The sequence below is a fragment of the Lontra canadensis genome, unplaced genomic scaffold (assembly GCF_010015895.1).
Source record: "Lontra canadensis isolate GAN:19392208 unplaced genomic scaffold, GSC_riverotter_1.0 scaffold95, whole genome shotgun sequence".
Classification (NCBI taxonomy): Eukaryota; Metazoa; Chordata; class Mammalia; order Carnivora; family Mustelidae; genus Lontra; species Lontra canadensis.
In genome coordinates this window covers 5,536,172-5,560,521 of record NW_022631089.1, presented here as the reverse complement: position 1 = coordinate 5,560,521, position 24,350 = coordinate 5,536,172, and the positions used below count along the sequence as shown (strand labels likewise).

At 34.1% G+C, this 24,350-nt stretch overlaps 1 protein-coding gene across 5 annotated transcripts in view; it reads left to right on the top strand.

The window, feature by feature from the left end:
• The window catches only part of TDRD3 (tudor domain containing 3), a 164,641-nt gene that overhangs the window by 64,126 nt on the left and 76,165 nt on the right, over positions 1-24,350 (top strand). For 4 of the 5 annotated variants that reach the window (XM_032837007.1, XM_032837008.1, XM_032837006.1 and 1 more), the window contains exons 3-5: positions 3,222-3,287; positions 15,098-15,258; positions 20,851-20,992. In XM_032837007.1, the coding sequence (XP_032692898.1) occupies positions 3,222-3,287; positions 15,098-15,258; positions 20,851-20,992 (369 nt within the window). The remainder of the gene's footprint in view (positions 1-3,221; positions 3,288-15,097; positions 15,259-20,850; positions 20,993-24,350) is intronic. The other variant, XM_032837009.1, reaches the window with a different exon arrangement.

The window sequence follows — 24,350 nt, the reverse complement described above, 5'->3', positions numbered from 1 at the left end:
ATTACCATTAATTTATATGGAAAGATTTTAGAGCATTCCCAAACCCAAAAAGTAACCTCTCAGGTTTTTCTGTTACCTTAGGGCATATCTTGCTAAAGGATACACAAAAATAAATCAAGAGAAAGCACAGATGCCCAGAACACAGTTTGAAACTCTTGGAGCTTGATGCTGAGATGCTGAGTATAGTTCCTGGGGAAGAAGCTTAGTAGTGCCCCTCTCGTTTGGGGTGCATTCTGTTTCTATAAACACTCAGTATAATACAACCACTGAACACTTTTTTTGCTTTTCTCCTTTGCCTATAAAATGAAAATCTTTGAATTTCTTTCATTTAGCGAAAACTCGTGTAGGTCTTTTGTAAAAGCGAAGTGGCATAATGTGAACTTTTGAAAAGCAAGGGTAACTGTACAGTGTTTCTGCCCAGGGAAGTCCACTAGGGACTAGCACCCAGCGCATTTATTGGTCTGCTTATAGTGACACTCTTTGCCTAAACGAACAGTTGTAAGATTCCTCCCCCTCAAAAAGCAGGTGTTCACCGTAAATCACATTGTTTATATAAATAGTCTAGGCAGTGAACCACATTTTCAGTTAGGAAATGTTCAAGCGCAAGTTCCCACATGCCAGCCTGGAGCCAACCTTGTAAAAGTAAGCCCTTCTAAAAAGAGCAGCCTCAGAGCTGCTGTATAACTCATTTCTGTATAGATTTTTATGTTGAAAGGAGGGTTCTTAATTTTTTGCTCTGTAGAATGGGGAGTAAAAATACTAAGAAATGACGTTAAAATCCAGCATGTAGTTTTGGGCTTAAATACCTGAATTATTCACAAATAAATTAAGTGATAGCTGAGTCTTAAATTACTGAATACTATGTATTAGTAAAAATTTAAAAACAGATTTTCAAAAATTTCTTTTAAGATTCTGCATAATATGAAATGACTTGCCAAATAGATATTCCATTGAACTTACTCGAGTAAATAGTCAGGAATCTTTTGTATGTGTGCACAAGTGCACATGTTGTTATGGATCAAATATTTCTCCTGCGTAATTTTTTTATGTCCAACATAAATGCATTTTTGGACCCAGTTTTACTAGTGATCCTCATATAATGGCATCTGAATCATGAAATTGCCTTTGGAGTACTTATAAATTGATTTTGATTTTAAGATGTTTAAAGATTTGGTAGGTCATTTTCATCTTGCTTAAAGAATAATGAAATAATATTCATTATATATGTGTTTAGCACTTTAAAAGTTATATAAACTTTGAATATAATGTCTCCCTTTAGCCTGATAACAACTTTATGAGATAAGCGTGGTGATATTTTTTTCCATTTTATAGAGGAATAAATTAGCTGGATTTAGAGAATTTGTGGCAGTGTCCATGGTCCTATTAGTTAATTATAGCTTGTAATGATTCAGAGTTTAGGATTTTAATTTAGTGTTTATTTCAACTTTATATGGATGCCTCATTTTGGTTTAAATTAAATTTCATAATTTTTGCTAAAAACCAGAAATGAGAAACCATGGTATATCATAAAATTTATACGTATTCTGTTTTGCATACATATTTAAATATTTGAGCCTTTGAGTGACTTCAAAATGATGCCTGTATTTTTATGAACTGTTAGTTGTATTACTAACTTGATGATTATTCATGTTCAGATAACAAAATGTACATATCTTATATTAACAAATAAACATGATCATTAACATTCATTAAGTGTCTACTCTTTGCAATTTGTTGTACCAAGTACTTCATGTGTAATTAACATTAGAAATAAAACAATCCTAATATATGGAAGGTTAGTATAAGAAAATATTTTTTTCCCATTGCTACTCAGTATTTTCAAAGTGGAAAGGTATGCTTATAATTCTTTCACTCTGTTACTGGATAGAGGCTGCAAAGATGATAAAGCTAACACATTGTTACACAAGTGTTTTGGATTTGGGGCTTAGTTTGCCTGGCAGCTCCACTTGGTGAGTTTTAGCTTAGGAGTGACCCTTGCTTTACATTGAGAATTTATTAAAATATGAATGATGGTAGTAAAAGACTGGAAAGATCTGTGGGGATTGTGTAATTTATATGCTCATTTCTTAAGCTGGCCACATACTGATATTTAAAATAAGAGGACATTCTGTTATTGTAGGTGATGAAAGAAGACTATCCGACTTCTCTCCATGTCTTCATTTTATGTCACAGTAATTTTAATCGTCTAGTGTTTCCCCCATAAATCTAACATGAATTTCTGCCTTACAGTTTTTGTGATTAAATGCACTCTAAGTCTATTTTCTTTTATTCTGCTCTGAAGAAGATGAAGAGCTCTTGTTATATTTTAAAGAAGAACAGAACAATATAAATTCAGTTATCAGTCTAACCTCACACTCTGTCATCAAGATAATTTCTTAGCTTAAATAATTAGGCCTTCTTCATGAGTATTGATTTTCCTCTGAGCAAGTTTCTTATTGTTCCTTCAGTTTTTACTTCCTAAGGAGGACAATATCTTTAAAAGTTCTGCTTTTTTGTAAATTGTATAGTTGAAGTTTTGTTTTTATATCAGAAATGCTGCAACTTTGTTAGTTCTTATGTTTTCATTTTTGTTTTGCTCTGGTTTGAACTTTCATATACTTAGTCATTTGTTCACTAACTTTGACTTCTGTAATTTGTTTAAGCAAATAATATGGATTTTTACTATAGTAAAGTCTTCCTATTCTTGCTTTTGCAGTGGTGTTGTTCCCTACGATATTTGTATGTTACGTAGCTTTGTAATAGGTATCATAGCCAAAAGAATAACGTTTTCATGACTCTTCATATAAGTGTTGTATAGGATTCAGTTATCAAAAATATATTCTGTTTATATACTTAAAAGTAGTCATTTGGCTTGGGATTGGGGCATTATTTTTTTTTTTTTAGTAAGACTATAGTAATATAAAATCAAGTATTAGGTTTTAATAGAAAAGATTTAGTAAGTTATTGAAAGGAATATAACCAGAACTAAGGCCTTAAACATTACTGTTCAACTTACCAGTGTACTTTCAATAACATATGTATGGTACTATGTTACTTGAAAAGATCGATTGTATGTATAGATCTCATAATCAGCTAAAAGATACCGATTTAAATTTTATCCTACAGGTGTTAATAAATTTCATCTTTTGTTTATGAGTAAGATTAGATTTAGATTTACTTTTCTCTATAATTATATTTTAATAATAATATTTTTATTTTAGACAGACTTAAGAACAATTGGCAAGAAATTCCTCCCCAGTGACATCAATGGTGGAAAGGTAGAAAAGGTAAAGAAAAACATTAACTTCCTAAATTATGCTAACTGCAATAAATATGAACATTTACTAAATTATTGGAATTATATTTTGTCAGTAAAGACTGCAACTGCAAAATATTTTAGAAGTGACTAGGTCACAGAGTTATCCTAGTGACTTTCTGTACAAATGGAAAATTATTGACTTGAAGTTTTAAACTTTTGGTGACTTTAAAACATTTTTTAAAAAACCTGTCAGTTTCAGGAATTATATGCTCATTAATGTGAGACTTAGCAAATACTGCTAGAATACAGGACAAGGACCTTTTTGTACCTTTTAAATTTAGTTACCTATTTCCATGTTTATTTAATGAACTTATTTTATAAAATTGTAAGATTGTGAGAGGATATTAAGAGCAGTTCATCAAAGCTGTGCATTTGGTTATTGCTTCCATTTTGTACCACATATATTTATTAGTACGTAATATACATAATATAATGTATGTATTATACATGTCATATAGATTCAATAATTTCATATATATATTCATATTATGAGTTGTGCAGTGATCTTTTTAAAATCCAGGGATACAGTTTTTAGATACCAATTATTCAGTCTTTTACTTCTTTTTTACTTACATTTCTTCTTTTATTTGGAAGATACATGTGAATTGCGTCAGCCAAGAATCTTATGTGCCATTGGTCACTTTTTGAACTATTAAAGAACGTCATTATCTATAAATAAATACTTTCAGTGTGTATGTTTTGTGTTTGGATAAATACTCTTACCATTTTAACACTTCGGTATTAGATAATTGTAAAAGGTATATAGTGTAAAAAGGTTTCACACATTTTCTAAGTATTAATCTGTTTATATAAATGATGGTAATCATTTTGCTGGAAAGAGCCATATGAGAATTCTAATCTACTCTCATTTTTTAGACATTTACTCAGAGAAGAGGTTCTATAAACTCCTCAGCAATTCATTTTAATATTTAACAACACTCTGTGTCAGCAAACTTTATTTTAATCTAAATTTCTTATGCTACAACTTAAAGTTCATAATATCTTCTTGATCTCCCTCAGGGGGAATGGAGAATATCTGCTTACTTTCTCTTGAGAATAATTCTTCATATATTTGAGGACTTGTAAATGTCATTGCCACAGGTTTCTTTTGCTAAAGCTAGTTTTCTTGATTCCTTTGTTTATTCTGTCTCAAATTTTCCATTCAACTTCATTGCTCTCAGAGTTCTCTCCAGTTTTCATATATCTCTTTTTTTGGTTGTGGTAGTAGTTTTCAGACTTCATCGTATACCAGAATCACCGTGAAACTTGGATAAAACACAGATGGCCAGCCCCTCCCCTCTACCCCTGGATTCCCCTGTTTCTGATTCCATTGAATTAGGATAGAGCCTGAGAATCTGTATTTTGGACAAGTTTCCATGGGATGTTGATTCTGGTGGTCTGGGAAACATACTTAGTAAGTTTCTGGACTATAGAATCCCAGATTAGGCAGCAATCTTGGAGTAAAACTGAGTAAATCTTGAGTAAAACTGTTCTTTACAAGAAAAGTGACTAACATCGAAGCAGTAATCCTCTTTGGAGGTAGATTAAAGGAGTGTAGAGAGGAGTCTTCAGACTTCTCCCAAAAGAGGCCAAAAGTAAATGCACACATGGTGTGTATTGTTATTATATTTACTAAGTCTTGGATAATACCATTTTCAGCATTTAGGAATTTGAGGATGGAAAGGAAAAATGGAGAGCTGATTGAACTGTGATCAGGTAAGAAAGATTGTAGGCCTGTAGTTAGAAGACAGTTAATCCTGGATACATTGAATTTACATCTTTTTTGTTCTAAGACAGACCTGGGACCTTCAGAAAGGCATTGTCATCTGGGGTGTGAGACTGAAGTCTTAATAATTGTTTTTAGTTATCACTGTTAATTTGGAAGAAAGTAGAATGGCAAAAAGTGCAAGTAACTTAATCATTAATTAATATAATAGTTTTGTTCAGGTTCTTTTCTCTTTCCTTCCATTCTCTTAACATTGTTTTTCAGTTCCTATATTTTCTCCCTAAGGTTGCCCATAACCTTAATGAAAAGGTTTCAAACAAATTTAAAAAAATGCCGAAGGGGAATGGGGTGCCTGGGTGTCAGTTGAGTGTTTGACCCTTGCTCTCAGCTCAGGTCTTGGTCTCAGAGTCATGAGTTTAATGCCCACTCCCAGCATACTTAAAAAAGAAAAAAAAAAAAAAATGCTGAGGGGGAAGATGACTGCTGTCTCCAGGCTTCCAAGCCCAAGCCATGTCTTCCCATAGGCAGTTTATCTTTGAGGTTTAGATTGTGAGAGTGGAGGGAGGTGTGGTGGGGAAGCCACCTTTGTAACTTTTTTTCCGAGTGTTTTAGAGCAGACTTTGCATTTCTTAGATACTGTAAGTTCTTGGAACCTGGTGGCTTATTAGCTAAAAATCATGGAACAAAGTCATTACAAAAAAAGAAGTAAAACTCTTTTTTCTACAAAACTGTTTAGTATTTTTCATATTTTTTTAAGCGTAATATTTTGCAGTAGTGATTTTCATACCTTAAGCCTCTGAACCAAAGTGTATAATTATAAAGTAGAGGTTATTATAAAAATACTTTACCAGTCCAGCTACGTGATGACATTATGCATTACTGTGGAACCCTAAAAAGGAAAGACTTTCTGTATTTATTTTTTCCTTCTAAGTTTTAAAAATGACAGGTTGTATATGCCCTTTTAAAGGTCAAACTGTGATTAAAGACCGAATTTTACAAATGGGAGGGACCCACTCAAAGCTCTAGCAGTACCGACATCAACCACAAGATGGCTGCGCTGCCTTAAAATTCAAAGTGAATGCCCTTTCACCATCAGTCTAGAAAATTAGATGTTTTTCAAAAGAAAAATAATTGAAAAAAGTTTTGTTTTAATTTAAATAAAATTATATCACGTTTTATGTATGTTAATTTATTCTCTGGTAAATAATACAATTTGTCAGTGTTCCTTCTGGTGAGTTACTAAAATTAAACATGCACTCTTACTTTTCAGAACAATGGATTACTCTGAAATATTGATTTTACTTTGCTTTATTTACAAGTGTTTATTGGCAAATATTAGTAGAACTTCTGTGTAGTTTAAAAATGACTGTACTAAACAATATATAATAGGCAAATGCTCTTCTGATAATTGAAAAACAAACTGTTCACCTTTTTTTTTTTCTTTTTTAATTCTCCCAGAGAACAAAAAGCTAAAAAGGTGAAGGATAGAGGTGTGGAAATAGGCTAATGATACATTAGTATAAGGGTTACCTTTGACGGGGGGTCCCACAGTGTTTTCCTCATATTTCATTTGCTATAATTGCTCTGAATGATTGAATAAAAGAAATTATGTTCTGTGCTACATACTTCGATGTATAAATTGATGCTTTTCACAGGGGATCTCAAGTTTGGAAGAACCTATTCAAGATTATGTCTATTTCTCACTTAATAAGCTTTTATAATACTCTGTTTTTAAAATGTCTGAGGAGTGGAAACTTTTAGGTCGTCTTCTAGTAAAGGTACTACCATATTTAGGATTCAGAAATTTTCTTTTTACTGTTATTTATAATTTTTTTTTTACATTTATACTCTCACTGTATGTGAATATAGCTTGAAAAATTTGAGATAGGGATGAGGGACTACCTTTGCAAAGCTGTTTGTTTTTCCAGCATTCCCAGTGCATTTGACTTACTTTTTTCTTGATCTTTTTTGGTACAAGCTTCTAACTTACCTAGGAGAGCCCTGATTTCCAGCAGACTCTTCTTTTTCTTCTCCTTCTCCTCTCCTTACTGAAAATCTGCTCTGCTATATCCAGTGTTAAGCAGTTTATATGCGCTATCTTTGTAGTCTTCAGAAAAACACTGAAAGCAGAAATGATTACGCCCTCTTTTTACTGCAGAGATGAAGGAACTTCCTTAAAATCTGTCTATGCTTCCAGACAAACTATTCTGTAAATCCCCATTCATATTCCACTTCTCTTCTAATTTTCTTGACCCCTTTTGAGCAGAATTAATTTTTAAGCATCGGTATTTCCATTGGCCTTTAGACCTGTATCTGCTTTTGCTATGTAACAAATTTTGTCATAGTCTTAATAGAAAGATGACAGACTTTGGTATAAGACAGATCTCAATCTGAATCCTAATTCTCCCTCCTACTAGCTGAATGACATCTGGCAGAATACATGACCCTCTGCTCTCAGTTTTCTCATTTAAGATACACAAGTGATCCTATCACACTTTATAGATCTGGAGGTAAACTAAGGCAAATTATTTTGAAGACAAAGGAAATACTGTATTTATCAAGGAATTTTGAATGCATATTTGTGCTAGGTTCAAGGGATGCAGCGATCAACAGGACAGCCCCTGCCTTGTTGGAACACATAACCTAATGAGAGATCAAGAAACTTACGTGTTCATGTAGTGAAATCAATATTATGTCAGAAGTACTTGTGATGAAAGGGCAGCCGTCTCAGCTTGGTGAAGTGGGGAGGTTGCTTTTCTTGCTAGACTATTAGTTTTTAGAGGTGTGCTTCCCAGTGAGGTAATAGTGGGCAGATCCCCATTTGGGGGCATATTTAAAATCTTAGGATAGGAGAGTGAATGTGCGTATAGGTGTATATATACACATATATACACACACATTAATTATATATATTATAATAATATGTATTATATAATACTATATATATACGATATACACAATGAAAAGGTTTATTGTACAAACTATAAAAAACAGCTTGACAAAATCTTGACTGATAACAATACACGGAAGATAAGTATAGTGGACATTTGTGATTCCTGGAACCTGAGTTCTCTTCCTGTGTGTGAGGGAATGTCCCATCTTTCCAGTCATGGTGGTGGAGAGAAGGAAAATGCCAGACACATTTTCTGCAGCCTCCATTGCAACTATGCCATGCATATGTACCTCAGCTCTGTTAGTCGTCTGTAGCCTCTATGGCCTTGCGCTAATCATTCAAATAAGTGGGAACCATAGTGAATGCTCTCTCCTAACGGTAGAAGCTACAGCAAGTTTGAGTTTCTAGGGTAGTAGCTGCAGCAGTCCTGGGGTAGGTGTCTAGGGCCAGTGAGGCTGATGGAACAGGTGTACACCTAGATGCTTGGAGTGTGTTGGGTCCCATTTGTTAGAGCTCACAAACACTGATTGTCGGCATGTCTTCCTAATTTAGAGTTCAGTAACATCTTGGTAGTTGAAATCAGCCATGGAGGTTGGCAGATGCTACAAATATGAAGGCTTCTTCTCTCCCCTCCCCATCCAGGAACTGTTGTTTTACCAACACACCGTGGCCACTAAACCATTTCTATGGTTTGATTATGAATGTTTTTTCTCTCTGTATAGGTAACAGACCTAGTTCTTTAATTCTCCTGATATTTCTGTGAACTATCCAATGTCTTAATTTCAAAATATATGTAAACTCTTTGAACTATTTTAATGTAATATTTAACATATACAAACATATATGCTTTAAGCTTAATAATAAAGTGAGCACGTCGTAAGTCTCAGCCTGGTAGAAGAACTAGAACATTACAGCACCACTCTGCCTACCTGGGTGTCTTAGCTCTTTCTCCCTCCCACACAAGAGCAGATTGTTGTGAATTTTGAGTTTAACTTTACTTTTAAAAATATTTTAGTCATATGTCATTGTTCATGAACAATATATATTTTTATTTTTAAGCTTTATAGAACGTTAACATACTGTCTGCTGTAATTTGCTTCTGTCATTCAGTGCTCTGTGTCTAATAGGTGTCCCTGTGGCATATATCTATTATGCATTCATTTTTCTCTTTTATATAATACTAAACTGTGTAAATATACTTCAGTTTACTTATTCATTCTCCTGTTGATGGATATTTAAATGCTTTTCTTTTTCTTTTGTTTTTATAATAGATGTACTATTTTTAGAAATAAATTTGTGTATTTTTCTTGATGCATGTTTGTAAGAGTTTTTCTGGGGAACATAACCAGGGATTGAATTATTATGTTCTAGCGCTCAGCCAGTATTGAACTTTATAAGATTATGCCAAATTATTTATTAAAGTAGTTATACCAAATTTATATTACCTTCAGTAGTATGTGTGAGACACCATTAATCTCTATCATTTGTGGCACTTGAAATGATCAAATTTTTCTAATCATGTGGTTGTAAAATATGTCACTCTTCCTTAGGCTATTCTGTCCTTGCCCACGCCCACACTGGTATACATTTTAGAATCAAATGATCAAGTTTCTTTTCTTTTTTTTTTTTTAAGATTTTATCTATTTATTTGAGAGAGAGGCAGTGAGAGAGAGCATGAGCGAGGAGAAGGGCAGAGGGAGAAGCAGACTCCCCGTGGAGCTGGGAGCCCGATGCGGGACTCGATCCCGGGACTCCGGGATCATGACCTGAACCGAAGGCAGTCGTCCAACCAACTGAGCCACCCAGGCGCCCCAAATGATCAAGTTTCTTAAAAGATGTTGGAGTTTTGGGGCACCCGAGTGGCTCAGTGGGTTAAGTCTCTGCCTTCGGCTTAGGTCATGATCTCAGAGTCCTGGGATCGAGCCCCAGAACAGTCTCTCTGCTCAGCAGGGAGCCTGCTTCCCCCTTTCTCTCTGCCTGCCTCTCTGCCTACTTGTGATCTTTCTCTCTGTCAAATAAATAAATAAATAAAATCTTAGAAAAGATGTGGAGTTTTGATTGAAATTGCATTGAGTTTGCCAATCAGTTTTTTTTTTATTATTTTTTATTAACATATAATGTATTATTAGCCCCAGGGGTACATTGCCAAGTTTACACATTTCACAGCACTCACCATAGCACATACTCTCCCCAATGTCCATAGCTCCACCACCCTCAAGTTTGTTTTATGAGATTAAGAGTCTCTTATGGTTTGTCTCCCGATCCCATCTTGTTTCATTTTTTCTTTTCCTACTCCCCAAACCTCCCACATTGCATCTCCACTTCCTCATATCAGGGAGATCATATGATAGTTGTCTTTCTCCGATTGACTTATTTTGTTGAGCATAATACCCTCTAGTTCCATCCATGTCATCGCAAATGGCAAGATTTCATTTCTTTTGATGTGTGCATAGTATTCCATTGTATATATATATATACCACCTCTTCTTTATCCATTCATCTGTTGATGGACATCTAGGTTCTTTCCATAGTTTGGCTATGGTGGACATTGCTGCTATAAACATTCCAGTGCACGTGCCCCTTTGGATCACTACGTTTGTATCTTTAGGGTAAATACCCAGTAGTGCAATTGCTGGGTCATAGGGTAGCTCTATTTTCAACTTTTTGAGGAACCTCCATGCTGTTTTGCAGAGTGGTTGCACCAGCTTGCATTCCCACCAACAGTGTAGGAAGGTTCCCTTTTCTCCGCATCTTCGCCAGCATCTGTCGTTTCCTGACTTGTTTCTTTTCCTGTCGTTTCTCTTCCTCTGTGAAGAGAAGAAAATACATAATGCATAGCATTTGCTACTTTTTGTAGCAAGAGTTTTATCACCACGGCTGATTATAAGCTACACCATGAAATCACTGATGCCAGAATTGGGAAGAAATTTGCATAATAGGGTCTTGTGAACTGGTATGAGCTGCCTCTAGCACACTCCTAGATGTATCTCTTCATTTATTTAGTTTTTCCATAGTTTTATAATTTATGAAAGTATAGAGGTCTTGTATCTTTTGTAAGCTTTATTCCTGGAGTATTTTATTTTTGCTGCTGTAAATGGTGTTTTTAAAAAATTACTAATTTTTCGGTCTGATAATTGTCTATTGATCTTAAATTCTACTAACTTGTACTTATTATTCTTAATATTATATCTGTATATTCTTTTATGCTTTCTTTATAAGTTTGCCTTTTGTTGACACTTCACATGAGTGCAAACACACCGTATATACTCTCTTGTATCTGGCGTTTTTAACTTAGTGAATGTTTTTGAGGTTAATATGTCAGTAGTTTGTTTCTATTTATTGCTGATTAGTATTCCATTGTATGGATATACCACTTTCTTCTTTTCATTTGCTAGTTGATGGATATTTAAACTGCTCTGCATAGTTCTCTGGTATTTTTCCACTGCTGATGAAAGTATATTGAATGTTTTTATTAATATTACCTCTTAAGTCACTGATTGGCATCTTTACTCTCTGCTTCTTGATCAGTCCTGTTCAGTATCAGTTTCATTAGTCTTTGTGAAGAATCAACACTAGTCTTTGCTAAGCTTGAATTTGTTTGTTATTTCATTAATTTCTCTATATTACCTTCTTTCTTCTACCTTATTTGAGCTCAGTCTGTTGTTCTTTACATAACTTGTTAGTTTAGCTCATTAATTTTCTTCTCTCTCTTCTAATACAAGCTATATAAATTCTCTAGAACAGGCTTATTATTTTGTAGTCTGTTTTTGATAATTCCAAATTCCACAGGCCTTGAGACTTAATTTTTTTAATTTTTAATTTTTCTATGATTCTCATGCTTTATGGTTTGTTTCCTTATGAGTCTCTTGATATTTTCTTGTGATTTCATGTTTCTTGATCTGTCTATGTGGGAATTCTGGACACCTGAATCAGCAGTGCTTTCTTCTAGAAGGAATATCTGGAGCTAGTGGGGGTGCTATGAGGTTTTGGCTAAGGTTAATTTTGCTACTTTTCCACTAGCCCAAAGTTGAGGCTCTCTCAATTGCAGGGTTGTTACTGCCAGAAGCACACATAGATCTTCTCTGGAGGAAAATGTCCACTAAATTGAGATTTACTGTAGATGCCTGAATGGATAATGTGACCAATGTTCTGAAATTTCTAACACTGTATACAGATTAATCTTTGTTTTTTTATTATTTTCATCTAGAATTTATATCTTTTTTTACTTTGGGGTTGCCCTTGACACTAGTTGGACACAGATTTTGAGGTTAATTTTCATTCGTTATTGTGGATGCCTTTAGATGATTTTATTTATTTTTTAAAGACTTATTTATTTTAGAGAGAGAGAAAAAGAGAATGCAGAAGCAGGGGGAGAGGCAGAGGGAGAGGGGAAAGCAGATTTCCCACTGAGCGTGGAACCCAAAGCTGGATTGGATCTCATGATGCCTAGATCTTAACCTGAACCAAAATTAAGAGTTGGATGCTCAACCAGCTGAGTCACTTAGATTCAGAATTTAAAGTTAGGATTTATAATCTTAGAACTATAGCATTTTATCCTACTATTTGTGTTTTATTTAGGTCCCATACTTCTAGTATTTTGTTTACTACAGAGTATAATAAGCTGAATTTTGTAAACATAATAATGAAAATATTCATTATAGCTGTTGGCTTACATATAGAACATTTCTGAATTGTGGAATAACTAATATTAAGGCTTGATAATTCTCCTGGAGAAGTGACCATGAAAAGATTGTAGACTCTTCTAAGAAGAGTCTAATAAATAGTACCTCCTTTTCTGCTTTGCTTTTGAATCAGTTGAGAAGTAAAGTGTGGGAGATGTGGGCCAAAATATCAACTTTATTATTAATGAAAATTACTTTGAAGGATGTGATTTAGTGGGAGAGGCGAATGGACTAACTGAACCACAAACCAGACAGACTTAGACACTCCTTCACAGTAATGTCAATCCAGTGAAGAGCCTGAGAAAATACCTCAGAGTTCCTAGCTAGATCCCAATAAAAAGAAGGGTGAGGATGAGCCCAGTTTGAGCCCAGTATATACGGTATATTTTTCCTAATCAGATAAGTCATTCCATGAGTGGGTATATTCATTTCCTAAGGTTCCTGTAACAAATTACCACAAACTTGGTGGCGTGAAACACAAAAATTTATTCTCTCGCAGTTCTGTAGGCCAGAAGTCTAGAATCAGTGTCTTAGCAGGGTTGTAGGACTCCGTAATTCCATAAAGATACATTGCGATCTGTATTTCATGTGACCAAGTTAGAGTGCCCTTGTCATGCTGGATAAGAAATCCTAGGAAAGTTTAATTTCTTTCTTACTAAGAATTAAACAGAAGCAAAAGTTTTCCTGTCAATATTCAATGGATGTGCTCTCCCTAAAATACATGTGTCTCACTTTGGAACGCATAGATCTAGATCATCGATCATCTAATAGAACTTTTTGTAGTGATGTAGGTAGTTTATATCTGTGTTGTCCAGATACAGAACATTTGAAATATGGATAATGTTACTCAAGAGTTGCATATGGTTGAAATATGGATAATGTTACTCAAGAGTTGAATTTTAAATTTCACTTAATTTAAATATAAATTTAGGTAGTCACATATGGTTGGACAGCACAAGCTGTATATTCATTAATGTCTAAGGTAAAAATATTAGGATTAGAAAAATAAAAGAGGATGGTAAACATTATAATAACTATAACCTGTCTATGGTTTAATTTAAATGTCCTTATTTTAATGACATTAACAAAGCAAAAGAAAAAGTTCATGCTGAATTTGCAGTTTATCTGTACTTATTAAAGATTTTGGACTTGTTTTAAGTTGGAATTTTTTTTTGTAACTGAAAATTAGATGAAATTTTAGTCTCTTTTTTCTAATTATATTCTTTAGGACTAAATATATATCAAAATTATTTCTCTATAGGCAAAATACTGGTAAATATGAAGTAGAAATTTGTTAATTTGGGACATGCTTACTCAAGAAATTAAGTGTAAATGTTTGTCAATCATTTCACATTTTTCTTTGCTGAAAATATAAATTATATTATTATGCACAGAAAGATTTTACTTAACACTATATAACAAAAAAGTAGCCTTTTTTTTTCCTTTGTAGGTATGATACTACTGAAAGGTATAATATTTTATAATGTAGAAAATATCACTTTGTAATAAAGTTATTTTTCAGCCATGTAAACAGATTTTACCAGCATTTCCCAATATATCAGAGGCATTTTGTTATATAAAATTTGTAAGAGCTGATTAGTCCATCAGTTTTATTTTTGGCTTTGATTGAAATGTGACCAGAGAGAGCATTTCTTCTCTTTGGTGCCAGGTATGTAATACAGCATTAGATTTAAATTTACTTAAAAAGATAATGTGAAAATATATCCAGTACAGCTCACACTTTTTGAACTTTATATTGTTTAAATTTTGGAGTATTGTATTCTTCATTAATGCCAGAAGAGGGCGTGCTTTAAACCTGCTGTTTTTAAACAGTATATAGTCCTTCCAACTGGTGGTGGTACGTTGATGTCCCTTAAAAAATTACCAAGTTCTTAGGGATGCCCGGGTGACTCAGTGGGTTAAGCCTCTGCCTTTGGCTCAGGTCATGATCCCAGGGTCCTGGGATGGAGCCCTGCATCCAGCTCTCTGCTCCGCAGGGAGCCTCTTTCTCCCCTGCCACACTCCCCTGCCTCTCTGCCTACTTGTGATCTCTCTCTCTCTGTCAAATAAATAAATAAAATCTTTAAAAAAAAATTACCAAGTTCTTTAATTCCAGATTGTCCCTTAATGTACATGGGAGAAGATGGGGGGGGGTGCATATGAGTAATTTAGAGCACGTAATACTAAAAACATCTATTAATACACCTTTAATCCAGAAATATAACTTGGTTTTCCTCAGGTTTTCTCATTACTTTCTGAAAATGCATTCAGAATTAATAAATTCGGGAGACCCTTTTGAAGTTTTATCTTTAAATCCCCCCAAATCCTGATGTATGTTATGTAATTTTACTTTTGACCTTATTTAATTGAAATTATTATAAATCATGAAGTATGACCATTAAGGAAGAGGGAAACAGAATAAATGAAAAACAATGCCATGGCTAGAAAGTGATATTTATTCCTTTGTATTTTGACAGCTTGAAGGTCCATGTGTTTTGCAAATTCAAAAAATTCGCAATGTTGCTGCACCAAAGGACAATGAAGAATCTCAGGCTGCACCAAGAATGCTGCGTTTGCAGATGACTGATGGACATATAAGTTGCACAGCTGTGGAATTTAGTTATATGTCAAAAATAAGGTGATTGACACTTTAATTTCTGTATTTGTTGCAGTGTGAAGGTGCTATTCAAAATGGATTTTGTTTTACGAATTTTAGAAAGAAGTAATGAACTACTATAAGTCCCTGTTACGGTTTTTTCAAAAGAAAGTAAAGAATTTATATTTCTACTTCATCTGTATAGGAAAATAGGAATGGAGTTACTCTTTCCTTAAATGTTAATTACTTTTAAAAAAATTCAAGGTGGCTTTGTATGGAAAGTAATCATTTTTGTTTTTTTTTTTCAGTAAATTTTAGGTCAGAAATTTCCAGGAACAATTTCTCTGAATATGTTACCATTTCTTCTTCAGCAGCTGTGTCCATCACACTAGAAAAGTTTTATAGACTAATGAATTTTCTTAGGAATGATTGAAAGTAGAGACATGTGCCATTCTACTTTCTGAGAGGACAAAGGAACTCCATAAGGAACAATTTTCCAAATTCTTCTTTGGCTACTTTTATGAGAACTTTTTATTTTTATTTGCATAAATTTGATGTGTAACATTGTGTAAGTTTAAATCATATAGCATTTTACTTTGATACCCTTATATATTATCCCTAATGTAACAATATTTATCACATTGTATAATTATAGCATAATATTGTTGTCTGTGTTTGTTAGACTGTGTATTAGATCTCTGTGGCTCATTACAAATTGGTACCCTTAAACTGCTTTAATCTTATCCCTCCCCACCATTTCCTGGTAGCCACCATTTTATTCTTTTTACAGATTTAACTTATTTGGATTCCACATATAAATGATATCATATAGTCTTTCTTTACCTGAATTATCTTGCTTAGCATGATAGTTTAAGGTCCATTCATGTTGTTGCAAATGGAAAGATATTCTCCTTTCTCATGCTGAATAATATTCCATTGTATATATACCACATCTTTTTTATCCATTCATTCGAGTTGTTTCCAAATCTTGGCTATTATGAATAATGTTGCAGTAAACATGAGAGTATGTATTTCTGGTCAAAATCCTGCTTTCATTTCCTTTGGGTATATACCCAGAAATGGAATGGCTGGATTATATGGTAGATCTATTTTTAAGTTTTTGAAGAATCTGCATATTGTTTATCATAGTGTTTGAACCAATTTACATTTACCGACAATGTATGAGTTCCCCTTTCACCACATCCTCTCCAGCATCTCTTGTCTTTTGTGTTCTTGATGAAAACCAATCTAAGAGAAGTAAGGTGATAGCTCATGTGGTTTTGATTTGCATTTCCCTGATGAGTAATAATGTTGAGCAGCTTTCACCTGCCTTTTGGTCATTTTGCGGTCCTCTTTGGAAAAATGTCTGCTTAGTTCTTCTCATTTTTGAATCAGATTTTTTTTTTATTATGTTGACAGAGTTCTTCATATATTTTGGATATTAATCCCTTATCCAGTATATGGTTTGCAAAAATTATCTCCCATTCTGTACATTTTCTTTTCATTTTGTTTCTTTTTGTGCAGAAGCTTTTGAGTTTGATGTAGTTCCATTTATTGATTTTTGCTTTTGTTGTTGTACTTTTGGTGTCATGTCTACAAAATCATTGCCATGACCAATACTGATAAGCTTCTTCTCTGTGTCTTATTCTAGGAACCTTAGGTAGCAAGTTTTATATTAAAGTCCTTGATCCATTACAAGTTAATTTTTGTGAGTATTGTGAGACAGGGGTCCAATTTCACTGTTCTGAGTGTGTTTCTATGAGAAACTTTTTAGAAGTGGCATTCCTGTTGGGATGAAGAAAAGCAATGAGGAGGAAGAGGGAAATGTTTCCTTTAACATCAGTGTCCCCACTATTCGGTTTGAGCAATTTTCCAAGGTGGGAATTTTCATTGGACATTTGTAGTGGTGTTCTAAATGCTCATGTTTGCTCCTCTGGGTCCTTTGAGCTTTCTCACTTAATGTAAGACCATATATCTCTCCTCAGTGAGCATTTAATAAGTGTTTAGCATTTGCTGTGTTCTAGCTCCTTTATCTGGTGCTAGGGCACAGAAGTAAAAAAAAAAAAAAGTTTAGATTTTTGCCCCCAAATAGCTCCTCTGCTAATGAGGTGGGCACATAAGCATATAAGTTATAATAAATATGTCAACTAAAAGGATTAGGAGTTGGGATGCCTGGGTGGCTCAGTCAGTTAAATGTCTACTCAGCTCAGGTCATGATCTCAGGGTCCTGGGATGGAGTCCCGCATCAGGCTCCTTGCTCAGCAGGGATCCTCCTTCTCCCTCTGCCTGCCATTCTCTTGCCCTTACTCTCTCTCTCTCTGACAAATAAATAAAATCTTAAAAAAAAAATTGAAAATAAAAAAAAGTGTCTAGAGAATTTACTCTACTGGGGGGAGCCAGGAATAAGACTTAAAATATGAGTATTTCGAGACTAGTGAGGGGGGAATAGTGCGTTCAGAGACATGTTGTCCCGAAAACAAATGAGTGAAAAGTTCCATTTAGAAGAGCTTTGGTGATTTGGGGTGGTGGTATATGGGAAGAAATGTGATTGGTTGAGGCCTTTAAGCCATGCTCAATAATTTCCCTTCTTTTTATTCTTTCTTCAATCTGTATCTGCCTCTGGTAAAGGGAGTGTCTTCCTTAGAAGATATATATTTGTCTAAAATACTGATTTAAAAAAAAAAAAAGATTTTATTTATTGAAAGAGAGAGAGCACAAGCAGGTAGAGTTGCAAGCAGAGGAAGAGGGAGAAGCAGACTCCCTGGCAGGCACAGAGCAATTTTCCAAATTCTTCTTTGGCTACTTTTATGAGAAATCAATAAATGGAACTACATCAAACTCAAAAGCTTCTGCACAAAAGGCTTGATGAGGCTTGATGCCAGGACCCTGGGATCATGACCTGGGCTGAAGGCAGTCGCTTAACCAACTGAGCCACCCAGGTGCCCCTGAAATGCTGGTTTTTATATACAAAGCAGGTTTTATTGATTTTGCATTTTGGTTTTGTTGTTGTTGTTGTTTTAAGTAGGCTCCACGTTCAGCATGGAGCCCAGTGCAGGGCTTGAACTCATAACCCTGAGATCAAGACGTGAACTGAAATCAGGAGTTGGACATTTAACTGACTGAGCCACCCAGGTTCCCCTGTTGTCTTTTTGAAGAGTGGAAGGGTTCCTACTTTTGTGGTGAAAGACAGCCTCTCCTCCTTTGACAAATTCAGTCAAACCCCCTACAAATGAGTTCACAAATGATTCAGAAAGACTTGCTGTGCAAGACTTGACTTGTCTGATTTTACTGCTCTGTATTTCTCTGAGCTAAGAAGACACAAGATCGTACAGGAAGGAGGGTCCCTTATGTTGTTAACTGTTTTCTTTTGTTAAATTTATTGCAATTTGACAATTGAAAAAACAAAATACTATCACTTGCTCATTGACTCATCATCCAAGTAGCATGCCTACTTTTGTTGCTGTGAAAGCAACAGCCTGCAGAAATGTTTTTACATGTGAATATCTGGGAGACTTTTATCAAAGTAATTGGTTAGTGGTTAGCTTAGAAGCAAAGTAGAATAATTCAGTAGAGAGGATACACCAGGAGCTGATACGGACTGTGTTGTCTTCAGTGGACATTACATTTCTTTGGGGTGCTTTTTTCAATTCTGTTCTACTTCCTGATTGGCTTCAACTTTTAAACACCCAGTTCTCACTGTTTTTATGTTTATTTGTCTTTTATATAGCTTTTTAAAAATTGCATTGAAGAGAGAGTAGAGGCATTTTGGGGTGCCAATAAAAATAGTAATTAAATCAAAATATGCTCTCTGAATAAGGGTTAGTTAGGGCCTTGACAGTGATGTGTATTAAAAATTATATTAAAATTTAACATCTATTTATCCTTTTGTGGGCATAGGACTATCATTTAATCTGGTGAGTGGGACTTTTTATCAGTTATCCTAATGAAATTTTAAGTACATCTTCAAATAATTTGACAACTTTTTCTCTTAACCTATTGAGAGTTTGAGAAAGGTACAGTCACTTCATACAAAAATTAGTTTATCATTTGTTTTCAGATTAGCTTTTAGTTTTCAAGTTATATTATCACAACTTAACTGTCCCTGTAATTTGCATCCAGTCTTTTAAGTTCTTATGTAGTTTCTTTTATTGCTAATTTATGTTTCTAGATTTTCATTGCATTTTTCAACTTCATCAATTTGTAAGAAATTATTGGCTAAAAATGGTTTTGAAGTATAAGTCTTCTGTAAATGATACAATTCAATAATTAGAGTAGTTTCTTTAAAGTAGAGAGTGTAGCATCCTGTAGTTGAAACTTTTTTTGGTACAGAGTTATGAAAATCTGGATCTGCTGATTGCCTAAAATTGAGAACAACTTCTTCACTTAGTGTAACTGTATTCAACTGTTGCTGATACTGAAGTCTGATAAATATTGTCCTTAGTTATTTACCACCACAGAGCTCTCCACTTAAGGGTTAGGTTAGGTATGGCTGTTCATGACCATTTGTTCCATGAATTACATGTGATGACAAAGCTTGAGATCCTCAGAATAGTTTTTACCAGATAATTCTTGCTTTCTATGAGATCTTTGAGGCTTTAAAAACAGGTGGATTCTATTTCTTCTTGTTAATAACTATTTTAAAATCATCTTTTCTTCAAAATAGACCGATGACACTGATGCTTTCCCCTGATTTTGCTGTTGTAAATATCAGCACATGGTGAATATCCTGAGCTTTAAAAATGTGGACAACGTGAAACCATTTCAGACTTGTTTTCTAATTTGTTCTAAGTATTCGAGAATGGTCTTTACTCCTGTTGAGAGTACTTTATCCCTTGCCGCCCATGCAAAGAGATGGGATGGGACTCAGTATCTATGCTTTTATTTTAGGATAAATCTCAGTAATGAGATTGTTCCTTCCACTATTTCTTCTAACAAACAGTTGGTAGGGGTATAAACATTTCCTCTCTGGTTTTTGTAAAATGGATCATGGTGTACTGTTTGCCTTAAGTCTAATAATATTTAGCCTATTACAGACAAGTTCTTTTAAGATTAAATTAAACTAAATTAAACAACTCATTTGATCTTTAAGTAGGTGGTTAACAAAAAAGAGCATTGTTTATATGCATTATGGTAGCTCATAAAGATGTAAAATTTCTAGGATTATTACTGGTCAGATATCTTTTTGTGTACTGAAACTTAGTTTTGCACATAGTATATCTTTGCAATGCATTGTCAAAGCTCAGAGGGAAAAATGACAGATCTTTTCTTTGTACAGCATGTTGTGTGCAGCATGAGAAGGTACTTTCATAACTCTTATTTACAAATTTCTGAGGTGTGATTTTTATTGTCCACATTGTGGGGTTTTTTTTGTTTTGTTTTGTTTTGTTTGTTTTTAATGGGGAAACAGAAGTTCATTTGTCAGTAAGGTAAAAAGTGACAGCCTTGGACCTGGTCTTCTGACCTGTTACCTATACGTAATCTATTTGCACTGTATAGCCAGTGTCTCCTGAAAAAAAAAAAAATGTTTGTATGAGTGTGTTTTGAAGAACTTGACCAGATTCAGGACTAAATTTGAGTTTGGGGAAGGAGCTTCAGTGTGTTTTAACTCTTTTTTTTTTTTCCTCCTTTCTTTAGCCTGAATACACCACCTGGAACTAAAGTGAAGCTCTCAGGCATTGTGGATATAAAAAATGGATTCCTGCTCTTGAATGACTCTAACACTACAGTTCTTGGTGGTGAAGTAGAACACCTTATTGAGAAATGGGAGTTACAGAGAGTAAGTGTAAACTAAGAAAAATGGCTTGAACTTTTAAAAAAACTTCACTTTTTTTTATTGCATTCTGTGTTTTAAGGAGATTGTCCCATAATGAACCATAAAACTAGTCTCTTGTGTCATAGTTGAATCAAATGGAAGACAGTGATCTTTACAGAAAACTATCTACCTTTATCTAAGTATATTCTGTCTTGAGCAGATGTCATTTTTCAGTATTTACTACATTTTATCACATATTTTAAAAAGTAATTCTTTACTGACAAGTTTTCAAAACTCCCAAGATACCATTTCTAAACTATGTATAATGTATCTGTGTATAATTATGCAAAAAAAGTGTTTGTGAATATACATGTATATAATGTGTATTTGTCTTAATGTACAACCACACATATATACAACTGAAAGCAAGTTGTATGTATAGATTTTCACATTAATGGAGAGATCATTATTACGTTGTCTTCCTAGGCATGTTAATTGGTGTTTTCCCCATTTATATTGGTGATATCTTCATTCTCCTAGTCATCTAGGTTATCTAGTGATTTTTGTCTCTGGTTTGCTTCCAGCAATCAATTCTATAGATCCAGTGCAGTCAGACCTTAAATTGGTCCTTTGCTCTCCAGGTCCATTGCTGTTGCTATAGTTTGTTTTTGTTTGTTTGTTTGTTTGTTTAGCCTATTTTTTAAATTTTTAAAAATATTCACAACTTGATTACTTTAAGTCTTTTGCATCTCTCGCCTGAACTATTGCAGTAGCCTTTTCGCTGGTCTCTCCATATACCCTTTCACCATCTTCTAATTTATTGTATTTATTTCTTCAAGATTATCTTCCTTCAGCATCACTCAGAACACAACATACCCTGCTTTTATTTCAAATGCCTTAATTTGGCATTCGAAGCTGTTTACAATCTAGCCCTGGTTCCAGTTTTCCTTTTTAACTTTCTAAATTATTTTACATGGATTTTGTTCTAGCCAAATGGAACTACTTACTCTTTCTTTGATTCTCTATGCTTTCCTGAGTTATACTTTTGGGGAAAAAAGCTTTTCCCACATTTATATTATTTATCTTGTTTTCTTTCTCCTGATCCCTGCATGGCCAAATTGTCCCAACACTTTTATACCCTGGTCAAATGCTTGCTTCTTTACCAAGTGAAGTAGTTTCTCCTTATGAAATTCTTGGACCATTTTATTTGTATCAGGAAGCATATTATTTTTTACTTAACACTAAAATTATGTTTACTTAACTTCTTTAATAGATTGCAAGCTTTTTGAGGTCAGAATTGTTTGTGCCTTTGTTCAATTCCTTGAATATTTATTGAACAGTCTGTAGTATTATGCTGGACTCTTGAATCAGTATACCATCTAATCCTCCTAACAGTCTTATGAGGGAATATTATGTCCATGTAGATTAGAAAATGGACTTAAAGAACTGTTAAATAATGTATTTTATGATTAGAGAGCTAGTAGGTGATAGATCTCAGACTTCCGGTATCTCTAAAGCAGAGCCCTGGATCCTTACATACAAAAATCATTATAACGAATGATTGTGGAATGAGTAAGTTACAAAGCCCATAAAACTAACTACTCTTTGATAAAATTGATGTTCTTATGCTACCCTCAAATCTTGCCTGTTACCTAGAATGAGCCAAGGGGCCTAGCAATAGAAGCTTTTGCTATTTTATGATACGTTATTCTTTTCTATTTTCATAGTTTGAAAGTGCCTCTTTTCGGGAAGTAAATAGTAAAGAAATTTAGGGATATTTTTTATTCCTTAGGATTCATTACTTATGATACATTTAGGCCTGCAGTACTATGCAGTATAAGATAATGTTCCATAACTGCATTGTTTAGTTTAAAATGTTCAAAAGCAAGTAATTCAGAAGTGGCTTAATACTTTTACATAAATAGCCACGTTTATGAACTTTGAATTTCCTAGAGAAATCCCACCCATTTCATATCGCTTTATTCACGAGTTAATAAATTATTTTTTTATTATTAGAGATTTAAAAAAATGTGGTAAGATGCTTTCAAGTCAGACCAGTACCTTAAATTATTTACCCAACCCCAGCTGGCGAACTACTTCACTAACTATAAGTCAGTTAAACATTTCTAGAAACTTCCTCACCCCTAGAATATACACTACACATGCATACACACACACAGTAGTAGTTTGATAGTTGTCCTTGTAATGTTTTATTATATTATGTTTGCATTTTGTTTCCTGAAAGCTGTGTTATTTTTCTTGTTAGGAGGCAATAAAAATTTACATTAAAAAGCGTTAAAAAACATCTTAATACGGTTATAGTTCTCTTTGGTTTCATAGTTGTTGTTGCTGTTTTGATTTGGTAACCATAGTGATGTAGAAACCATGGAGAATTCAATTACTTAAGCATCTGGCAGGTGGTACACTTAGAAATTAGATGTACACAAAGAAACCATAAACCATAGAGTTAATTTTGAAAGAGGCCCCTAACTGTTTTATAAAATAAATAGGGGACATTGGGCAGTATTTATTTATTTATTTAAGATTTTATTTATTTGACAGAGAGAGAAACAGTGAAAGAGAGAACACAAGCACGGGGAGTAGAAGAGGGAGAAGCAAGTTCCCAGCTCTATCTCCTGGGATAGAGCCAGGACCCTGAGATCATGAACTAAGTGGAAGGCAGAAACTTAATGACTGAGCCACCCAGGTGCCCCACTGGGTAGTACTTAAACCATGTGCAGGTGTTATAGCTATAACAAATTGGTAATAGATAGGTGATGAAAAGAAAAAAAACTCAAACCTCAAAATGTTTTGTATGTTGGACAAAGACAAGTTTTAGAGATTTCTAAACCAAATGTAATTTACCAAGTAATGTCATTTCTGTAACATTTTAGTGTCCCTCAGCCTGTTCCCATGACAGATCTGGGTTAGTTATTTTCTTTGGTATGTATGTATGGTAATGTATACATAACATAAAATTTGACATTTTAACCATTTTAAGTGTAAAATTCAGTGGCTTTAAATACATTTATATTGTTAATACGACTATCACAACCATCCATATCTAGAATTTCTGTCTTCCAAAACTTGGACTGTATACCCAAGAAATAAATTCACAACCCTCCTACAGCCACACCTGGTCTCTGGTAGTCACCATTCTACTTTCTGTCCTTATGAATTCAACTACTCTAGGTACTTCATATAAATGGAATCATAGGATATTTGGTCTTTAGTGTCTGACTAATTTCACTTGCATAATGTTTTCAAGGTTCAGCCATGTTGCAGAATGTGTCAGAATTGTCTGGCTTTTTAAGGCTGAACACTATGCCATGTGTGTGTGTGTGTGCACACATTTTCCTCATTCATCCATGGATGGACATTA